At 42.5% G+C, this 21,662-nt stretch overlaps 1 protein-coding gene and 1 long non-coding RNA gene across 3 annotated transcripts in view; one reads left to right on the top strand and one right to left on the bottom strand.

The window, feature by feature from the left end:
- The window catches only part of SH3GL2 (SH3 domain containing GRB2 like 2, endophilin A1), a 217,224-nt gene extending 198,188 nt beyond the window's left edge, over positions 1 to 19,036 (bottom strand). Inside the window, exon 1 of one of the 2 annotated variants that reach the window (XM_082401686.1) lies at positions 18,883 to 19,036. In XM_082401686.1, coding sequence (XP_082257812.1) covers positions 18,883 to 18,927 — 45 coding nt within the window. In that variant the 5' untranslated portion in view covers positions 18,928 to 19,036. The remainder of the gene's footprint in view (positions 1 to 18,882) is intronic. The other variant, XM_082401685.1, reaches the window with a different exon arrangement.
- Positions 19,037 to 19,151: 115 nt separating this feature from the next.
- LOC309633186 lies at positions 19,152 to 20,668 on the top strand. Its single transcript, XR_014247369.1, has 2 exons — positions 19,152 to 19,465; positions 19,934 to 20,668. It is a non-coding gene; the product is annotated as an uncharacterized lncRNA (long non-coding RNA).
- The last annotated feature ends 994 nt before the right edge of the window (positions 20,669 to 21,662 follow it).

The following is a 21,662-nucleotide window of genomic DNA, read 5'->3' on the forward strand; positions in this document are numbered from 1 at the left end:
TCCCTCCCACCCTCCCTATCCCACCCCTCTAGGTTGCAAAGCACCAAGCTGATCTCGCTGTGCTATGCTGCTGCTTCCCACTAGTTATCTATTTTACATTCAGTAGTGTATATATGTCAATGCTACTCTCACTTCGCCCCAGCTTACCCTTCCCCCTCCCCGTATTCTCAAGTCCATTGTCTACGTCTTTATTCCTGCCCTGCCACCAGGTTCATCAGTACCATTTTTTTTTTAGATTCCATATATATATATATGCATTAGCATATGGTATTTGTTTTTCTCTTTCTGACTTACTTCATTCTGTATGACAGACTCTAGGTCCATCCACCTCACTACAAATAACTCAATATCATTTCTTTTTATGGCTGAGTAATATTCCATTGCATATATGTGCCACATCTTCTTTATCCTTTCATCTGTCGATGGACGTTTAGGTTGCTTCCATGTCCTGGCTATTGTAAATAGTGCTGCAATGAACACTGTGGTACATGACTCTTTGAATTATGGTTTTCTCAGGGTATATGCCCAGTAGTGGGATTGCTGGGTCGTATGCTAGTTCTGTTTTTAGTTTTTTAAGGAACCTCCATACTGTTCTCCATAGATGTTGTATCAATTTACACTCCCACCAGCAGTGCAGGAGGGTTCCCTTTTCACCACACCCTCTCCAGCATTTATTGTTTGTAGATTTTTTGATAATGGCCATTCTGACCAGTGTGAAGTGATAACCTCACTGTAGTTTTGATTTGCATTTCTCTAATAATTAGTGATGTTGAGCATCTTTTCATGTGCCTCTTGGCCATCTGTATGTCTTCTTTGGTGAAATGTCTATTTAGGTCTTCTGCTCATTTTTTAATTGGATTGTTTGGTTTTTGATGGAGCTCTTATTTATTTCATACATAGTAGTTTGTACCTCTTAATCTTCTACCCTTATCTTGCCTCTCACTCCTTCCCTCTCCCCACTGGTAACCACTAGTCTGTTCTCTATGAGTCTGTTTCTTTTTTGTTATATTCACTAGTTTATTTTTTATATTCCATATGTAAGTGATATCATACAGTATTTGTCTTTCTCTGTCTGACTTATTTCACTTAATCGCTGTCTTACTTCGGAAAAGACACTTAACCTCTCTGTGCCTCAGTTTCCTCATCAGTAAAATGGGTGTAATAGTACCTACCCCATAGGTTTTTTATGGGGTTAAGCTAAATGGTAAGCACTATTTTTATGTTACTTATCCTTATCATCATCCCCAAAAGTAAGCAAAGAGAAACTTGATCCCTACCTTCAGGAATTTAGAGACCAGTGAAGGAGATAAACATTTAATCAAATGGCCACAATATTAATGCACAGTATCAAACCACAGTAAACGGATTAAAGGGGAACCTCATCTAATCTCTCAGATCCAAGAAGGGGCTTTCAAGAAGTAACATTTGCATTAAGGACTAAAGGATGAGTAGGAGTGAAGTGTCCCCAGGGTGAGGGGAGGACAGGCACACACAATCCAGCCACAAAGGCCTCGTTGCAGAGCCCCACATCTGCCTGTTCTGCTGGCAAATTCACAAGGGGCTGGTTTCTTCTCAGTTTAAATTCCCATCCTCAGAGAGACACTCTATGATCATCCACTCTGAAAAGCCAGAGATATGGTCTTCGATAAGAAAGCTAATGCTGTAAATCAGATCATACAATGTTATTCATTCAACAGAAACTACTGCAGCTAGAGATGTTCCAAGATCCTAGCTTCAGTAAAATACAAGAAGTAGTATCTATCCTCAAGGCTATCCTTTCTGAATTAACATATGCAGGTTTTTCTGAAACCATCATCTGCTCTTTATGTGCAAATAATGGTCCCTTTCTCACATTTGGAATTGTCTCTGCTGGTAAGAGCTTCCCCTGCTGCCCCTGATAAGCACCCCGAACCTTCCCAGGTGTGAAGAGAGTGTGGTCTCTCTCCACAACACAACGTCAAGTATGACCTCACATCACAGCACCCTAGCATTTCTTTGTTGCATTTGTGACAATGTCTAACCATACATTTGCAGGATTATTGGTCTGTCTCCCACACTACGCTGCCAGTTCCGTGAAGGCAGGGAATGAGTATTTTATTCACCTCCCTACACTCAGAACTTCGCACAGAACCTGGCAGGTAATCGATTTAACGCCTACTATTTGTAAGACAGATGGATAACCAGAGCACAGTGCGAGCGGAAACCGGGCACTAAATCAGGGTGGAGAGGCAAGGGTCAGATCAGACAGGCCCTTGCAGCTCATGATTTAGGATTTTAGTCTGTGCAACCAGAAGCCATTGAAAGGTTTTAAGCACGTAAGTGTCAAAGATATATTCAGCTTTGGATCCCTCTGGCTAAAATGTGACCTGACTGGAGGCAGGAGAGATGCTGGGTCACAGCTTGAACCACGATGGTGGGGGGCGAGGGAGGGTGAGCAGTGGACTGAGGGACTTCCACAGCATTTCAAAATGGACATTACAGGGACGTCCCTGGCGGTCCAGTGGTTAAGACTCCACGCTTCCACGGCAGGGGGTGCAGGTTTGATCCCTGGTCAGGGAATTAAGATCCCACACGCCACAGGGTGCTGCCAAAAAAAGAAAAAAACCCGACATTACAACAACTGCCAACGTTTGACGGGAGAGGTTTGGCATCAGAAAAGAAAATTCTAGGACTTCCCTGGTGGCGCAGTGGTTGGGAATACGCCTGCCAATGCAGGGGACACGGGTTCAAGCCCTAGTCTGGGAAGATTCCACCTGCTGTGGAGCAACTAAGCCCGTGCGCCACAACTACTGAGCCCACGAGACACAACTACTGAAGCCCGTGTGCCTAGAGCCTGTGCTCCGCAAGAAACCACCGCAATGACAAGCCCGCGCACCGCAACGAAGAGTAGCCCCCACTCGCAGCAACTAGAGAAAGCCCGCGTGCAGCAACGAAGATCCAACGCAGCCGAAAAAAAATAAATAAATTTATTTTTAAAAAAGGAAAATTCTACGTGATTAGTAACCTTGACACAAATGTGAGACTGTACAATGTAGAAATAAGTCATTGTAATCAAGGACCTATAAAGCCAAATGGGAGTAGGAACTAGATAAAGTCTATTTCCCACAGAGGAGTCCCAGTTCTAAGCAATTTCACTCATCCAAAGGACATGAATTATCAACCATGAAAAGACAGCTCCCGTGTATTAAATATATTGAATATACAAACAATGTCAAATCAAGACCACAAAGCTTAGTGGCTAAAGGCCTTTGTACTGCCATATTTGCAACTCAACAGCACCGTGGTTTATTACTCTTAGGAAAATAAATAAGTAAATAATACACAGTGTTACCAAAAAGTCTTTGAATGCTTACTCCTCAATCCTCATAACATTCCTGAAAAACCTCCGACTGCATATTTTTAAGTTCTTTCTAATGTGAGAAGGGAATGATTTTCTGTATTTGCAAATGGCTTTTTCGGCGAGGGCAAGCCTTCTACAGCCCCTGCCTCTTGCAGTATCTTGAGAACATCACACTCCTGCATTGCTTCTCTCCCTTCTGCTCCCTCACAGCTGCCATGAACACACCTGGCACTGCTGGTAGTGGTTTAGGCACAAAGAGCCTGCTGATTGGCAAGAAGGATGCAAAACAAGTTTGGCCCAGACTCCCATAATACCATCACTTCTGCAGAAACTATAGGCAAGGTACACAGACTCCATTTTCTCATATGTTAAATGGTTAAGTATCAACATGCCTTCTCTTTAGAGAGATGTTAGAACAGTAAAATAAGTACATACACACTATAAAATGTTAAGGTGTCACTCCACATTCATCAACAAAAAGGGAAAAGTTAATGTGAGTTTCCTGAGATGGATGTTAGAAAATCAAGTATCTGAGTAGTTACTGAAGAGCCAAATCATGATGATCTAATTAACTGACATACTGAATAAAGAACTTTCATCTGGCAGAAGGGATTATTCAAAAGACCCTAACATTTATTTCAAAATATAGATGATGCTTCCACTTAAAGAAATACATATCAAAACCAAACTTTAAGAACTTCTGAAGGAGAACCATTATTTTATATATGCGTAATCTACAACAAATCTTAAACTTTTTTTTTTAAAAAAAGAGAAATGGGGACTTTGCTAGTGGTGCAGTGGTTAAGAATCCACCTGCCAATGTAGGGGACATGGGTTCGAGCCCTGGTCTGGGAAGATCCCACATGCCGCGGAGCAACTAAGCCCGTGAGCCACAACTACTGAAGCCCATGCACCAAGAGCCCGTGCTCTGCAACAAGAGAAGCCACCGCAGTGAGAAGCCCGTGCACCACAACGAAGAGTAGCCCCCGCTCTCCACAACTAGAGAAAGCCCGCATGCAGCAACGAAGACCCAACCAGCCAAAAACAAATAAATTAATTAATTTTTTTAAAAAAGAGAAATGAATGAGGGAAAAAAGGAAAGAAGAATAGAAGGGGCGCGGGGAGGAAACAGGCAGGAGGATTAGTAAATCAACTGTACGTAGTCAAACCCTGCTTTAAGAACTCTGAACATTTTGTGATGGTTAGGCTCAGGAAAGTCCTGCAGTACAGAAACATGCTTAACCTTGCTTCCAATATTTCTCAAACTTATTTGGTCTTGGTAGGTATCTCTCCCCTGTGTTGTATTAATAGAAGATTCTTTGGACAGCAGTCCCTAAAGCTAAGGAGCTGTTTTAGGGGTTTTGAGTTTTCTAATGGTGATGTCTGTGCCCCTCTTCAGATCTATTTCAGACTCCCATGCAGTAGGAACCAAGTGTGACTGACGCACACCCAGGTTTGGGAACCACTGCATAAGTGTAAGTGGCCTTAAACTACCCGCAGAGATGGTAGGCTGGGGTGAGAATCACTACTAAATGAAGCATGAGGCAAAGGTAAAGCATCTTCAAAAGTATAACGAAACAGTGAAGTAATTTAATCTACAGGAACAGAATGGCACACCTTTTCCCAGTCCATGGGTACTCCATAAACCAAGACTTCAGGATTCCAACGGTCCATTCAAGAACAAAAAGAGACTAAAGTACTGATACAAATAAGAGTCTATCTTGCATGGAGATAGCTTTTAAATCAAGATAATTCACTGAGTAGCTTTTAAAGCATATTTTAATAACCTGCCCTAAAAAACTTACAAATCAAATAGACTCACACCTCACCTTCCACCAGTAATGCCCAATTATGAGAGAAATGTCCTGCAAAACTCTTCCACTCTTCAGAGAACCACCTAAGAAGGGCACAGTACAGAATGCATAGATAACAAAGTTCTATCATGCTACATATACCTTAATTCAAAAATCACTCTTTCTCAGGGAGATATTTAAATATTCCAGTCTCAAAACACTTAAGAGGACCAAAATCTGAAGTTCTGCAGCAAGTAAAAGCATCCGTTTAGTGTACGCAGGATTACTATGCTGGAAAACAAATTTCTTGAGGCAGAGTCTTCAACTCTTATTTCTCAACTTACAAACAAATATTGGCTCCAGAAATTTAAAGCGATTCTGCAAAGGCTGGAAAAACAAGCTTTAATCCAGAAATGACTTCACAGCCTATTCGTCTTAGAACTTGAAGCACTTTTCATTGAAGCCATTAAAGAGTGCCAGGCCCCAGAGAAAGCCAAACTATCCACAAAGGCACACTGGTACCCAACCAGCAGCCACCCTCAGTGCTCTGGTTGATCCCGCCAGACGTGTCCTCTTTGGGAGGAACCTGAAGGTGGCCGGCCCATCTCATTACTGAGGCTGTGTTTCCTGGTCATGGTTCTTCCATTCTGTTCTGTTTTGCTTGGGGTGCAAAGAAGAAGGTATTATTTTTCTATTTATGCCCTAAACTCTGCATTTTCTGTCCTCAATAGAAGGAAGCCCACTAGAGGCTGTTAACAGAATTCTGCATTCACGTTCAAACACAATCACTTGGAATGTCTCCTATCTTGTTAGAGAGTCTCCACCATGCTTCATTCTTCTTTGCTGGGATGCACTGCCTACGGGTCTTTTGCTCAGAAGCTAAGAAGTGACAGAAGCCCAGGAGACTCCTGGTACAAGGGCTGAAGAATGAGGCTGGACAGTATGCACCAAATGACCGAGAGCATCTTGTAGAAGCACTCTTCTGTACCATACATGTCCTAGCTGCCCTCTTTCCCTTTATGCAAAACAGAGTCAAAGCCATAACACTGTCTTTCCTAAGGATAAGACTAGGGATCTGGAAGAAAAAAAAATCATTCAAAAGAAATGGAAGCAAAAGTCATTAGCAGCATTCTTATTCATGAGGCCTCTACAGTTCTTGAAGAAACAGGAAAAGCAGCCACGCATTCAGAAGAAACCCAAGCGGCACAATTTAATTCAGGGCTCTATGGAGGGCGAGGCAGGTGTTCTAATGCTCTTAAGCCAAACGCCTAACGGGGCAAACCTACATTGATTGACAGCTCTAGAACTTCGCTGGAAATGGGGTTTGCTCCCAATCCCAGAGATGGCTTGCAAGATTCTTCTGTTCTTTGTTTTCAATTTAACCTGAGGAAGTGGGGATGGGAATAAGAAGTGAGGATGATGGAGTGGAAAGAAAATTTAGTGATAGAGAAAATTTAATTACAAAAGATGAAGAAATGCAGAAATACAGACTGCTCATCCATAAGCCCAAGTGACCAGGAAAAACCACTGTTTAAATGTTAATTTAAAAAATGATCTTACAGCATTATAGCAAAGTGCCTGGCATGTAAATTCGCAGTGTATTTTACCTACTATTGTAGCTCTTTACCCTTTATTAGGCCTATTGCATATCTGTTTTATGTCCTGTTTTTTTCACTTAGCAATCATCGTGAATATTTCCCTGCACTGATAAATACTCCCCTATGGACAAAATAGCTATAGATATTCCATGATACAGACGTACCATGATTTACCTCCCTATCCCCTATCATTTGACATTTAGGTTCCTTTCAACTTTTCACTACAATAACTACTAAAGTGAACAACTGTGTACACAAGTTTTGCAAGCTCATACATTTATTTTCTGTAAATAGAGTCCTAAAAACAGAATTACAAGGAAGAAAACTGCTGACATCTACACTCCCACCATCAAACGAGAGCCCACATACTTACCTTTGCTGACTCAGAATGTTACCATCCCTTTAATCCATGCCGATGTAAATAATGAGAAATGTCATATATTGCTGTTTGATTTCCATGATTTTTATATTTGTATCCTGGCCACTTGTAGTCCTTTCCTATAATGTCAGCCCTCTGTAACTACAGATGCGGAACCTGAAGACACAGAGGGCCAACTGTACTACACCATTTTATATAAGGGACTTGAGCAACCATGGATTCTGGTATCCGTGGAGGTCCCGGAACCAATCCCCTGTGGATAACAAGGGAAAGCTGAATTGCCTTTCCATATTCTTTTCTAATTTTTCTATTAAGATGTTCATCTTTATCTTACTGATTACTAAACACTTTCAGATATTTCTTAGTTTGACATTTAAGGCTGGAATAGGACTCGTAGTTGAGGATTATTGGCAGTTATCAGCTCTGAAACTAGCCAGTCTGGACGAAAATCCTAACTCTGCCACCAAAGCTGCGTCATCTTGGGCAACTTACTTAACCACTCTGTGCTTCAGTTTCCTCATCTGTGAAATGGGGATAATAATGCCCTTATGGGGTTGGTTTGGGTAATTAATGAGTTAACTACCATGCTAGCCATTTTTATAATTAAGGAAGTTTATTTTAAATTTACAAATTTACAGTTTTATAAGAGCATGTTTTAATTCAACTTCTAAATTAACTCAAAATATGTGATGTATCTTTAAGCAGAAATAAAGTAAAAAATACATACACAAGATAACCCCTTTTAAACATACATAAATACGGATAAATAGAAGAGAAACAGGAAGGATGTATTCATGCGACAAACGTCTATTGAATACCCACTAAGGAACGGGCATTAGGGAAACAATGAAGAGCAAAACAGAGTCCCTTTCTTTATACCCACACTGGGGGATACCAACAAGGAAATAAACCAACAAGCAGTGCAGTGGGCCCAGCCCCATACTTAAGAGAAGTACTATGGGGCAGTTTTCATTGCACATGGAAGGGCATTTAACCCATACCAAATGAGGGAAGGGGACCTAAGAAATTATCAAGCTGAGACCTGAAAGAGAAGCAGTGATTAGTCAAGCATAAAGTGGAAGAGAGGGAAGGGGAATTTCCACAAAGAGGCCAGTATGGTGCAAAGGCCCAAAAGCAGGTAAGTGTGTGCAGTACGGGGTAAAAGATAATCTCACACTTACACAGCTGTGAGAGATGAGACTAAGTAGCTAAAAAGCGTCAGACCACACTCCAAACTCTCTCATGGGACTGACAAGGGCTTTATATTGGGAGCCATAAGGACCACTGATGAGTTTTAAGCAGAGGAGCAACGTTAGATTTGCTCTTTAGAAAGATGATTATAGCTCCACTCAGATAGGAATCAGAGGGGAACAAGACCAGAAGCATGAACGTCAGAACCTACACGCATGTCCAAGTCCATCTTGCCTCGGCTGTGGAACTTAGGAACTGGGGGGTGCGGGGGTGGAGATGAAATCAGGTGACCAGTGACTTGTCCGGGGTCTCACAGGCCCTCAGAATGGGAAAACCAGGAGGATATCGGAGGTCTCTGAGTTTCTAATCCCGGGTTCCTATTGCTCATGTTTTACACTATCCTAACGATGGACAGTCTTTTACCATATTTTACAGGATGTCAAGAGCTTCTCCTGAAGCACGCCTGGGGCTCCCTTCTGAACATTAAGCACGGAACAGATGACTCAGTGCTGCTCTAAACAAATGACCTTCGCTTTTATGATACATAATCAAATTACATCATGGACAGAAAATTCCCTGACAGTCAGAGAATAGCCGACCATTTACACAGTGAAACTGTGGGAGGGGGCAAGTTTTGAACAACACAGTTGGTGCAGGCTTGTGTCCTCAATTACACTGATTCCCTCAATGAAGATATCATTTGTCTTAGTCTTCTTACAATCGTTCTGATTTAGTAAATGAAAAAGCCTTCAGTGTATTGTTAGGGTATTTACTGCTTGTCTAACATTTGTTAATCTCCTGTTTTAACAAAAGCAGAATAAACTTCAAGCTCACAGATTTACTCAAGGAAGAGTATGTAGGACTTAACTCTCTTTTTGGTATGATAATTTCCTATACCTCTATTTATGATAAGTGACAGTGGTTTTTCCATTTATCAAAGGATAACGATTCATTGTTAAAGTCAGTAAATTAAAGATGAATGCAGATGTCAAAAAGTCATGAAGATAAAGCTTAATGCCAAATATGGGAAACAGTCAAATTACTCCACCATAATCATATGGAAAGAGCCTACAGAAATCAAAAGAGCCTATAGAAATTCACTTGAATCATTCACGGCAGCAACCAGCAGACACGGTGACATAAGACAGCAATAATTTAAATGTTACAAAGGGCAAGCCAATACATATCACATGATATCAGCATAACTCATTGCCTCATAAAAGCAGAGTAACAGTAATCAAATTTAGACAAATGCATTGATATAGAGATTTTATGATAAACTTTCTGTTTAGGACACATCCTTTCACATAAGGGGGTTTATGGTGAAAATGGATCAAAATGATTTAAATGTGCATATCTTGAGACACAGAAAGTAGCTGAAAGAGCTTGTAAAAATGAACTAAATGCTTCTTAATGATCACAAAATACTTGCTGAACAATTTAAATTTTGTAAACAATGATAAGCTTTCCAAGCTTCTGTTGGAGCTAAGAAAAAGGAGTTTTCCATGTCTACATCAAAAAAATTTAGAGAAGAGATGGATGATGAGCATTACAAGTATCTCTTTGGAAATTCTGGATTGGGTTTAAGGTAAAGGTAATGGGCAAAAAAAGTGGAAAATCTAAAGATTTTGGATTTGCGAGCTTCAAAGGGACCAAAGTCACACAGAGGGTAGTGGATGAGATGGTCAGAAAAGAGCTTAATGAAAAACAATTTTGTTTGTTAAACTTAATTAGAAAGTGGAATAGGAGACAGCACTCAAGTGAAAAGCTGAGTGTTAAGAAGAATAGAATCTCTGGATAACAAGATATTAACTTGCATGAGTAAAATCTCGGTAACAGTAATGAAGAGAACATCTCCAGAAAGCACTTCACTCAGTCAGTCTACAAACATGATGGAGGACAGCCACGGCCAAGGGTTTGGGTTTGCAGGTCCCTATTGCCCAGAAGTAGCCACTAAAGCAGTTTAATGAATACTATAAACATGGCCAACATTCATGCAACATAAAGAAGCACTCCAGGGTCACTTCAGTGAGCAGTAAATGCAGGGAATGACAAGGGTGAAAGCTGTACTCATTCTGTAATCAATTCCTACAGGATACATCACCTTTAGGTTACTTCGCTCAGACACAGAACATTGTCTGACTAGTCTCTCCCTGGCCAAGCTGTCAAATGACACCAAGCCCTCACAGGACATCTCAGGGTGCAAGACCTCATCCTCTCCAAAAGAGGTCTGGCACTGTCCACCAGCTACACCTAGAAAACCACTCAGGGCTTTGGATCCAGGAATCATGTCAAAGAACATGAAGCTAACACATCACTGACAAACAACACAACGTGTGCCACAGTCGTCTGGAACCCTCAACAACTACTTTATGAACAACTTCAAATTACCATGTAGCTGTCTAACGTGCCCATACAAGTTAAGGGCATTTCACTGTACCTGTGGTGGCATCAGCCTTCCACAAGCACAGAAACAGATGTGGGATGAACAGTCAACCACTCCGCTCTCACTGGTAAGGATCCCTGGTGCCTTGTTGGAAACTAACAATTCAAAAAACTCTTCAATGTTCTACAGTCTCTCCATTCCAAGGTTAATGAAGCTGTCACTGCACAAGCAGCCTACCAAGCTAAGAGGAGGCTCAGAAAGTAATTTACAGCTTCACTGTTTAACACTGATCAGGGACTACAAAAAGAAACTTGTGTTTCACCAGAGAAAAAATACCAAAACAACTAACCATGGGGAAAAAACTGCAAAATATAACATGTATTAAAAGAGGCATATGTAACACTGAACCTTATGTAATAAGATTGACAGCAAATGAGACTTAAATTTTATGTGTGTTTACGTTGTATGTATATGTGTGTGTATACATATACACACATAAGCACCCATACAAATGAATGTGTTATAGACACAAGGCATCGCAAAGGCTTCTAGATTTTTACCAACACCCACTTCTACATTCTGGGTACACTTGACAGACCACAGTTCCCAGCCTCCTCCCTTCTTCCCTTGCATTTAGGTATTCCATGGCTTGGCCAGGTTACAAGTTCCAGCGAACTGAACCTAAACATAACTGATTGTTCCTTCTATTAGTTTTCTGTTGTTGCATTACCACAAACTTAGCAGCTTAAAACAATAGCCATTTATTTTGCTCAGAGTTCTACAGGTCATAAGCCTGAGCCAGCTTGCCTGGGTCTCTGCTCAGAGTCTCACGAGGCCACAGCGTGTCACCTAGACTGGGCTCCTATCTGCTGACTCTGGGGAAGAAGTCTCTTGCATTCACATCGTTGGCAAAATCCAGTTCTTAAAAGCTGTGGACCTTAGAAGGTCCCTGTTTCCTTGCAGGCTGCCATCCAAGAGCTGCTCTCTGCTCCTAGAGGTTAAGTACACTCCTTCTCACATGGCCCCTTCATCTTTGAACAGCAACAGCATGTCCAGTCCTCTCTGACCTCCCCTTCTGCTACCAGCCAGAAAAAATTGCTCTTCTTTTAAAGGGCTCATGTGATTAGATTAATCCCAACCATATAATCTCCCTTTTGCCATATAAAGTAATAATCTCAGGAGGGACATCTTTTCATAGTGACAGGCTGACCCACACTCAAAGGGGAGGGGACCATACAAGAGGGAGGGTCACTGAAGGTCTTAATGTCCTGCCGACCACATTCCTCTTCCAGGTCTGGCCCATGAAAATCTCCCATGCTTGATCCAACACACTCTCTCCCTTTGGCAATCTTGAAAACCATGTGTTAAAGATGGCGGAACCCTAGTCATCCTGGATCCCTGAAGCAAATAACAGGAAATAAGAATGAAAAGAAGTCTGAGCAACAAAGATCCCTTAAGACCCCTTGGTTAAACCAAAGCATTAGGACTTCGTGCAAAGTTCAGATTAACAAGACCAAGTGTACTGGTTGAAAATGAGATCTAAAAAAGGTCAAACGGATCTAGTGGGGAACAAAAAGATTCCACTGTGGTAAATGGCAAGTGGAACAACAATAATAAAACATATCAGAAAGTCTTCTAAGTTTCTGAAGAAATATTATTAGTCAAATCAGCCATGAGTAGTTAAAAGCCTGTGACTGTAAAGTGACCCCCAAATTTAAATAAACAGGAAGCCACCTAAAGAAGCTCTGCAGCTCCCAGAGGCCACACTCCTTGTCACTCCCTTTAGATGCAGCCAAATAAAAGAAAGAACAAAAGAGTTCTTCCCTGATTGCAGAAACAGGGTAAAACCAAGGAACTTCCTCTACTGTAGGGGCGGGGGACTTCACCTTACTCAGCAGACGGCATCACTGTTACGGACCATAAATGCCATGATTCCCATTCTTTCTCTTCCCAAGTGGGAGTGTTCACTGTGGATGATCTTTCCTGTACACTAAAAAGCAAAGGCAAACCATCCGTATGTGCCTAACAAGAATTGTACCTTGATGTTGAGATATTGCTTAAGCTGCTCCAATTAGGATCTATTTGTAAATTCAGTTTGAATTATAAGAAAGATACTTCTGTTTCTTTCAGATATCACAAGTCAGAAGAGGCTAGAAAAGAATCTGAGCAAACCTCCTAGGAGCTGAGTGGTTCTAGAGAATGACAGATAGCTTCTCCACAGTCATATACCATGTATGATTTGACCCAGGGCTAGAGGAGAAAGGTTAGAGCAAAGCAAGGAGAACATCATATTCTGAATTTAGAAGTTGTACTAAATGTAAAATCTTCATAAATAGTAATTTCCCGAAGCATCAGACTCAGCTGAAGTTTCAATATCATTTGAAAATACTTCGTTGATAGTCTGCAAGAATACTTGACAGGGTCTCACAACATGTCATTTTAATAGGTACAGCTATCCACAGCTCTCTCTCCTCAGTCTTTATTATCCATTATAGACCATATAAATCACTCAAACATTTTGGCTCCAAATTGGTCAGGGAAATAAAGAAAATCTAAACCAAAAAAAAGAGCGAGAGAGAGAGAAACCCTGTACTGTAAAGTCTTTAAAACTTCATATTTTGTTTCCTGCTCCCTCAACATCCCCACACACTCAAGCTGTGAGCACCCCACCCCAGTGACTAAGTGCACCCGTGTGATAAGGTGGGCCATACCACAAGGTTTTTTTTTCTGCCTGCCCCTGACCGTGACCTAGTAACATTCTCATGCACCAAGGAAATTCCCTCATTTCTTTTCTTGCGTACTCCACCCTGACCTTCCATAAAGGTGCTTGTCCATGGGTCTTCGCCCTCTCTCTTGGCTCCCCACCTGCTTGGTTGAGCCCACTTTCTCGGCCCTCCTCCCCTGTGACCTCTCTCAGTGTGCAGTGACTCTGTCTCTCTAGGGCCTGTGAGTATAATAAACTTTGTTTTCGTAAACCTCTGTGTTCCCCACTTGTGGCCACACCCGACTGGTCATCACATGAAAGAACACAAACGAGGGTACAAAGGATTAAAAGAACAGAAAGGGGGAAATAGGAAAGCCAAGGGAATCCTTTAATTTCCTAACCCCCAGAATCTTGCCCATCTGGCCCTAACTTCTGAAGGACTTCTCATCCCTAGGCAAGCCCCACCACTGTAAACCCTGGAGCTGTTCTTCAACTCACACAATTCTCATTATTCACTCACCTGTGGTCTTACCCTTCTTGCTCACTTCCTCAAACCACCCACTCTAAAGAAAGCCCGGGGCTCCTGACACCCTTATGCAGCCAGGCTCAGCAGAATGGAATCTGCTCTGCCAGCTTAAGCATCCCAACGTTAAGCCCTCCTTCCACAATGACATTTCTTCTCAAAACAGTCACCATTTTCCCCAACCAAAGCCTTGCCATTTTCAAGGGTACTTCTAATTAATTTGGGAGGTACTTTAAATTTTCCAAGTAGACTGAAACCAAAATTCATATAAACCCAATTTAAAGCATTAAAGAATCACTGTGAGGGAAGAGCCCTTGCAAAAATATAACCGTGTCCACAACAAAAACTTCAATCAAGAAAAATCTCAGTCTCAAGGGAAATTATTCTCAGTCACCACTTTCAGTTTAAACACCCCACAGGTCCATTTGCCAAGTGTATCAGGAAGTTATTATATACATTATCACAAACATCCCATTCAATTCTGACACCTCTAGAAACTTTTTGTTTTTTAATATTTGATTGCCCCTAAAATTCATTCAGAGAAGGTGCATTTTGAGCAGACATTCTAAAGCCCAGTAAAAGTATGGAGGGAGTGATCACTATTATAAGAACCACCTCATTCTCTCCTGATGACATGATCAATTTCTTATAATGTATTTTTACTTTGTGGGGAAGAGAGGTAGGGATTAGGAATTCCTTTAAAAATCTAGTGATAGGCTAAGGACACTCTCCCACAGAAAAATGCACATATAAAATGTGGCATAATTTTAGCAAATAAATAGGCCCTCTGCAGTCTATTATGGACCCCAGGCTAAGAACCTGACAGAGGGTGCAGGGATAGAGATAAGTCATACTCAAGATTGTGAAGGCAGCAGAGATTTTACTGCTTAGAGCAGGCAATTAAGGAACTGAGAACCTCACTCAGATAAAGTCATAACTAATTATATATTTAATTAAATACCTTAACCAGTTTTAAGTCTCACCGAATCAACAAATGTGTAAACAGATTTATGTAACATTCTCCAGAGCAAAACATCTATATAAAACACAGCATTTTAAATGTGATGAAAGCATGAAGAAATTAGTTAAAACAAAAAAGCATAAAATACCAATGTAATTAAATGTTTCCAGTTGAAGAATCTGAGTGTGACAATAATTACATACCAGACTATATCATAATTAACACAGGCTAACCAAATATGTTTTATCCTTAAAAAAAATCAGAAGGTATAGTCTATAATAGGTATATAGCCTAACCAAACTCATTGAAAAGAAGAAAGCATTTCTTATTTTATGCAATAAAAAGTTATTATTTACAGACTGAGTTGTCCCTTTACATTGAATCGAACACAATGTTTAGAAGAACACTGTGGTGATTGCTTTTAGGAAAATAAGGATTGTTATAGGCTGATTAGCCCCCACTCCAAATTCATATGCCAAAGTCCTATCCTCCAGTACCTCAGAATGTGACCTTATTTAGAAATAGGGTCACAGAGATATAATTACTTAAGATGAGGCCATACTCATCAAGTACGTTGGGCCCCCAATCCGCCCTCTTGTCCTGGTGTCTATACAAAAGGGGGAAATTTGGACATAGACAGACAGGGAAAACACCATGTGAACATGAAGGCAGATATCGGGGTGATGTGTCTACAAACCAAGAAAGGCCAAAGATTGCCAACAAACCACGAGAAGCTACGAAAGAGGCCTGGAACAGATCCTTGCCTAGTACCTTCAGCGGAAGCATAGCCCTACCAACACCTTGTCTCCAGAAGTGTGAGACAATAAATTCATGTTGTTTAAGGCACTCAGTTTGTGATACTTTGTTGCAACTCTACCAAACTAATACAGGGACCTAACAAATCATACTCTGAAGAACCTTTCACTATACAGCAAGGTGTGTCCATATTAAATGCTTGATAAAGTTTTTTTTAAAAAGTATAGATTTTGTAAGAACAGCATGTTAACTGGAACCGGAGAGCTATTTTTACCTAATCTGCTGCTGGTTTAAACCAACAAATGAAAAAAAATGGCATTACTCTTGCTAAAATGAAATCTCAATATACATGAAACTCACTAAAGTAGAATAATGCATGCTCACTTGCCCTATTTTACAGTTTAAAAAACTGTATCTTATTTATTCTAATTGCATGATAAATTATATCTTTATGAGCAATTAAGTAATAAATTATATTCAAGTAAAAAAGATCAATTTTTGCTATTTTAACATGTTCTCAAGCTTAAAGGATTTTCCCCTTTAATAAAATTTATTTGGCAAAGGCATTTTTTAACCTCCAAAGAGCAGAGATGTTGAAAATAATTGTCAGCAACAAGGCAGAAATAATCACTTCCAAACCAAGAGAACAGTGGTGACACATCTAATTCAGAGATTTCCAATCAGTGGGTAAACACTGAAAATAAACTGCTTTATTAATACAAATATCACCCCTCGCAAACATAAGCAAAACACTCAGTTTCACAGAGACAAGAGGAATGTTCCTGAAGCAGGGCCTTCCACTTATAAAACACAGTGTATCTAATCTAGCATATCCATTCTCAAAAAGGAGTAATTCTAGTTCTAAAGTTTCCTCCGTAGATAAGATCAAGTTCATGGAACTGTATGGGGGGAAATGGCTTAAAAAGTAGGACATGGCTATTTCCCCTAATATCTTTGTCACATGCAAACATTAGCGCTGGCTTTACACGCCCTTGAAAATGCCCACACATGCACAGGGAGAATAACATTTGCCTTGGGCTTTCTAAGATTGTGCTACATTAAGTTATGGATAAGGGATTGCGCGTCACTTCACCTTTAAAATGAAAGGCTTTTCAGTAAAAAAATGAAAATGACATAGTGATTCTGCATCTGGATTCAGTGTGATAAATACTAATCACATCTCATCACAAGCAGACCTCCTCCAAGGCTCTAAGAAGTTCTTTCATACCACAATTCAAGTTTTTATTCTGAACTTCAAAGTTGCATGTAACTTCACAATTTAGTTAAAATGGAGTGGTTTGATTAATTTTTTGTTAAGTAGCAAAGCTAGAAATTCCAGCTTCTATAATTTCCTCATGTCTCATTATTACTAATATAAAGGACAGTATTTTATACTAAAAAAATTATTTTTAATGTTAATACCATTTATTGAACACTTTTAAATGTGTGTTCTACAAACTCATTTATCTTTACATCAATTTTAAGAAATGGTTATTATGCTCATTCTAGCAAGGAGAGATTCAAAAGTTAAATAACTTGCTCAAGGTCATAGACAGCAGAAATGGGTCAATCCTTAGCCTTTCCCACTCCAAAGCCAAGCTTCCCAATTGCCTTGTAGGACACCAAGGTTTGCAAAGGAAGTCTTCAGAATCAAAGTGGAAAAAGGATGTGGTGTTAGTCAATTTGGTGCTGGGGGTGCGGTGATGCGTTATAGATGTGACAAGTACCAGAAATAAAAAAGGTTAGTGACATCTAAGAAATCCTGCCTGACAATTTCTGGATAGCACATATGCTGCTTCTGTAAACCTGAAGGAATGTGAAATATAAAGTTATTAGAGGCCTTCCAAATTACACCAACAATGCACTTATACTTACAAATATTTCTTCTGGCAGAGAAGTCTCAGAAAGATCCAAGGTGAAAAGCCAAAACACATTAATGGGTATTTTTACTGAAATAGTCTTAGTTTTTCTCCATTTCCCAAGTTGACAAATGTAACCGATTCTATAAAGGCAGGTCTGTGGTGATAGAGATGGCACGTGGGCACACGGGATGAACTTCATGCTGCATCTCTCACCCTAACTTAACCAAAATTCTGTAAAAGATAAACCTCACCTTCTCTGGAGGTGGTTTATAATAGGACTGTTATTGTGGTAGCCTGGGAAAAACCTCACTACTTCTGAGAAATTATGAGAAAGCTCGGTATTAATTATGAGCAAATCTATGAAAAAAATATTTAAGGCTAAATTAGATGAAATAGTTAAAGAAATCAATAAAGTCCTTAGCTTAAGACCTCTTATTTTAAACTAGAACTGTTTCAGAAGGGTAAAAAAAAAAAAAAAAAAAAAGTAACCATACTCATTATATAAGAAATAGGTCACATTATAAGTATTCACTTATTTTTCCCTATGTAAAATTCTTCAACCCAGCCCAGCAAGATTTAAATTATTAGAATCTGAATTAAAGAAGTTTTATTATAATCACAGCTTATTAACCCCATAAAGATGGGCACATCCAAGATGTAAAAGGCTCACTAAAAATAATACTTTGAAATACATGATGATTTGGTAATGTTAACGCTGCAAAACCCATGGGAAATTTTTAAAGGCATGCAGACTGCCGGTCGAGCCTTGGCCTCAAAGGAGTTTCATGACCGAGTTCTCCAAGGAAAAGTTAACGCATGAGCTTCCCAGAAGGAAGCCCCATCCTCCCATTCCTAGGGAGCCTGCGGACGCCTTGGAAGGCGGAATTCGGAGACCACAGGGGAAGAGCGCAGACCGCGGGCACCTCCGCAGCCACCCCCAGAGCGGGCCACCTCTCATGCCAGCACATCCCGGGACAGCCGGGCGCACCGACACCGCAAGGTCGCCAGGGAAAAGGCTACTTTACATAATCTCCCGCAGCGCCGCCCGGGCACCTGCGCGCCGAGGCGGCGCTGCACCGGGGCCCCCTCCCTGTCGCGCCCGCGCTGGGCGATGCGGGGGCGACACTCGGAGCGACTAGGCTGGACGCCTGGGACCCGTGGATGCCCGCAGCGCCGCCCTGAGCCGGGGGTGCGGGACGGAAGGCGGGCTCCCAGTCCCGGGATGCCCGGGCCGCCGCCGCGGCGGGCTGGGCGAGCAATGCGGGGCGCGGCCGGGCCCGGCTCGGTGCTGGCCGGCGTCCCCACGCTCCCTGCCCGCTGCCGGCGTCCAGCGCGCCCTCAGCGCCTCCTCCCGGGACCGCCCCGCGGCGCACCTGTCACGCGCCTTACCTGAGTGGCTTTGTGGAACTGCTTCTTGAGCCCGGCCACCGACATGGCGCAGGAGGACCCGCGGGACTGCTGCGGTGCGGGGAGCGGGCGGCGGCGGAGCCGGGCGGGAGGACCGAGCGGTGCGGCGCGCTGGCCGGGCCGCCGCTCGTCGTGCAGCCGCCGGGGCAGTGGGCGCGGGGGCGCGGAGAGGCGCGGGACGCGGGCTCGTGCGGAGAGACACCCTGACGTCAGGGGCGAGCGATGCGCACTCTTAAAGGGGACGCGGGAAGCCCCGCCCCGGGCGCGGGGTTGGAGCGGCAGGTGCCGGGGCACGCGCTACCTGGGCAACGGCACCTGGCGCCGCCGCACCAGCGGGCCGGCTGCCTGCTTAGAGGACCAAGGGGGTCCTCCCGCCCCGGGAGTGTCCTCGTGCCCCCACGGACTGCGGCCCGGTGGCTGCAGGTTGGCAGCCCAGGCACCGGCACGACTCAGGTGACTTGCTCGGCTTCCAGGTAGCCGCAGAGGCGCTGCCTAAGCCAGCCCGCCTGCCCTTTGAGCCTGGCCTGTTTGCAGCCTGGAAAGGAGGAGTGGCATTCTCTCTCGGGTAATGAATAAGTTATTGCTCCGTGCTAGCTTGGGCACAGAAACAGTTCTCTGTCCTGGTTTCACTATCCCTTAAGCCTACATAACGTTAGGGAAAGCCACCAATGCTGGGTTTGGGGGGGGGGGGGGTTTCGATGTGACAATTTAATGACTTAAAAAGAAGATGAAAAAAAATTTAAACTTTAAAGCTGGTCAGGTAAATAGCATTTAATCCTCTGTTTACAGTTATGAAAAAGCCCAAACATGAACTTGGCACTCACTTATGACAGTGGATTTAGGATTTTCAACCTAAAATAAGCATTATGTAATGTAAAAAAGCATGACGCAAAATTGTACAAATACTACATATGCAACGAAGTACATATGGCTGAGCTAAAGCGAAACTGCTGTAACTCGATGAATTGTTAATAGCGCAGCACTAGACGGCTTCTGTATTCTGGTAATTAGTCACTTCCTCTTGTTTTTCTAGGGCTGAGAAGCACATAGAGAAGAACTTTTGGTCCCCATGTGGGGACCAAAAGTTATAAGGAGAAGAAGCCAGAGTGACAGAAGCCAAGATGAGAGACATTGCCAAGAATGCGGAAGGAAACAGCATGGCAGAGTGGGAGTACTAGGAATACCTTGCATCACCTCTACAAACCCTGCTGCCTGCGAGGAATCACAGACCCCACTCCCACCCTGCCAGCCAGGCTGCTTGGGCGCGGGGTGAACAGCGGGTACAAGGGAATCCTGTCCCCCCGCTGATCTACCCATCACAGTTCTTGATAATGTGAGTTGAAACTCATAACAGCAGAATCAAGCAGATAGTGGTGGATCACAGAGCAAGAAGAGCCCTTGGACTCCTGACTGAGGCTGCAAAGGGAAGCAGACAAAAGGAGCAAATCTCCAGCATGCTAGTCATGACTGATGTTCAGGTACCTTCCACATACATGGTAGAGTTGCACCTGCCAAACCCCTTGTGGTTAAGTGGAGCACTGTGACAAGTTTTAACTAGTGGGTTAGGAAGGTAAGTGACTGTCACCTCTTGGTAGAGAATTTAACTGTTGGAATGAGATGCTACAAAGCCCTTTCCCCTCTCCAACAGTATTTTAGGTCGCTGTGGTCTGTCAAACAGAATCCAGGGTGAGGATGAAGCAGGGTAAAGTCCCCAGTTAATGTTGAAAGACATTTAGCATGAGTGAGAAATAAACCTGAGTACTTTTAATTCACTGAGTCTGGGGTTGTTACTGTAGCTAAACTAGTCTCTCCTGACTAATGCACAACAGAGAAAATGCTTTCCCATTTCTCAGAAGATGAGGGGAGATTTTCCATTTCCTGCCATGGCCCACGTGTATTTTATTTTGTGTCATTAGATGTCCATGAAGTGGCCTGTTTTTTTCTTACAAAAGCCTCACTGAAGTTTGGGGAGGTGTGTTCTCTTTTTTGCAGCCTCACTGAAGCAGTGCGCAGACTAAGCCCCCAGGCCTGAGGGTCAGAGGAAAGGGTGGCGCCATGCAGTGACCATACGCTGAACTCTTACCCTGTGTTTTCCTTACCAGCCACAGACAGTGAACAATTAGCTCTGGGGATCCATAGGAAATTCCAAAGGAATGTCAGGGCAAGGGACAATCTGTGTTTCACAGGGACATCAGACAGGGAAAGATGAAAGTCCTGCCGATAGATAAGTAGGGCTACTTATCCATCCGAGCCCAGGAACAAACCAGTAAAGTGAAGTTACTGAGGTCCCATGGAGTGGTTTGCCTAGGGCACATATACTCACATCTATAAGGTCCACCGTGATGATTCCCAGATTCTTGATATTAGAAAACTCTGAAGGAGTTTGGACTCACTGCAGGGCTAGGTGGGGCTCTAGGCTGGAGAGATTAGATTTCGGGTTAGTGTTACAATGGCTGCTTTTGTACTCCAACAGTTTGGTAAAGCCTGCATATACACACACACACACATACACACACACACACACACACACTCACGCACTCATGAAAAGACTACCATAAAATACTAATAATAGTTTTGCCTGAACAGCCATTCTCAAACTTTAGTGTGCATCAGAATCCCCCGAAGGACTTGTTAAAGCACAAATTGCTGGAACACATGCCAGTTTCTGATTCACTAGGACTGGGTGGGGCCCGAGAATGTGCATTTCTAGCAAGGTCCCAGGTGATACTGATGTTCTGGTCTCGGGACCAGACTTTGAAAAC

The sequence above is a fragment of the Balaenoptera borealis genome (assembly GCF_965194805.1).
Source record: "Balaenoptera borealis genome assembly, chromosome: 8".
Lineage (NCBI taxonomy): Eukaryota > Metazoa > Chordata > Mammalia > Artiodactyla > Balaenopteridae > Balaenoptera > Balaenoptera borealis.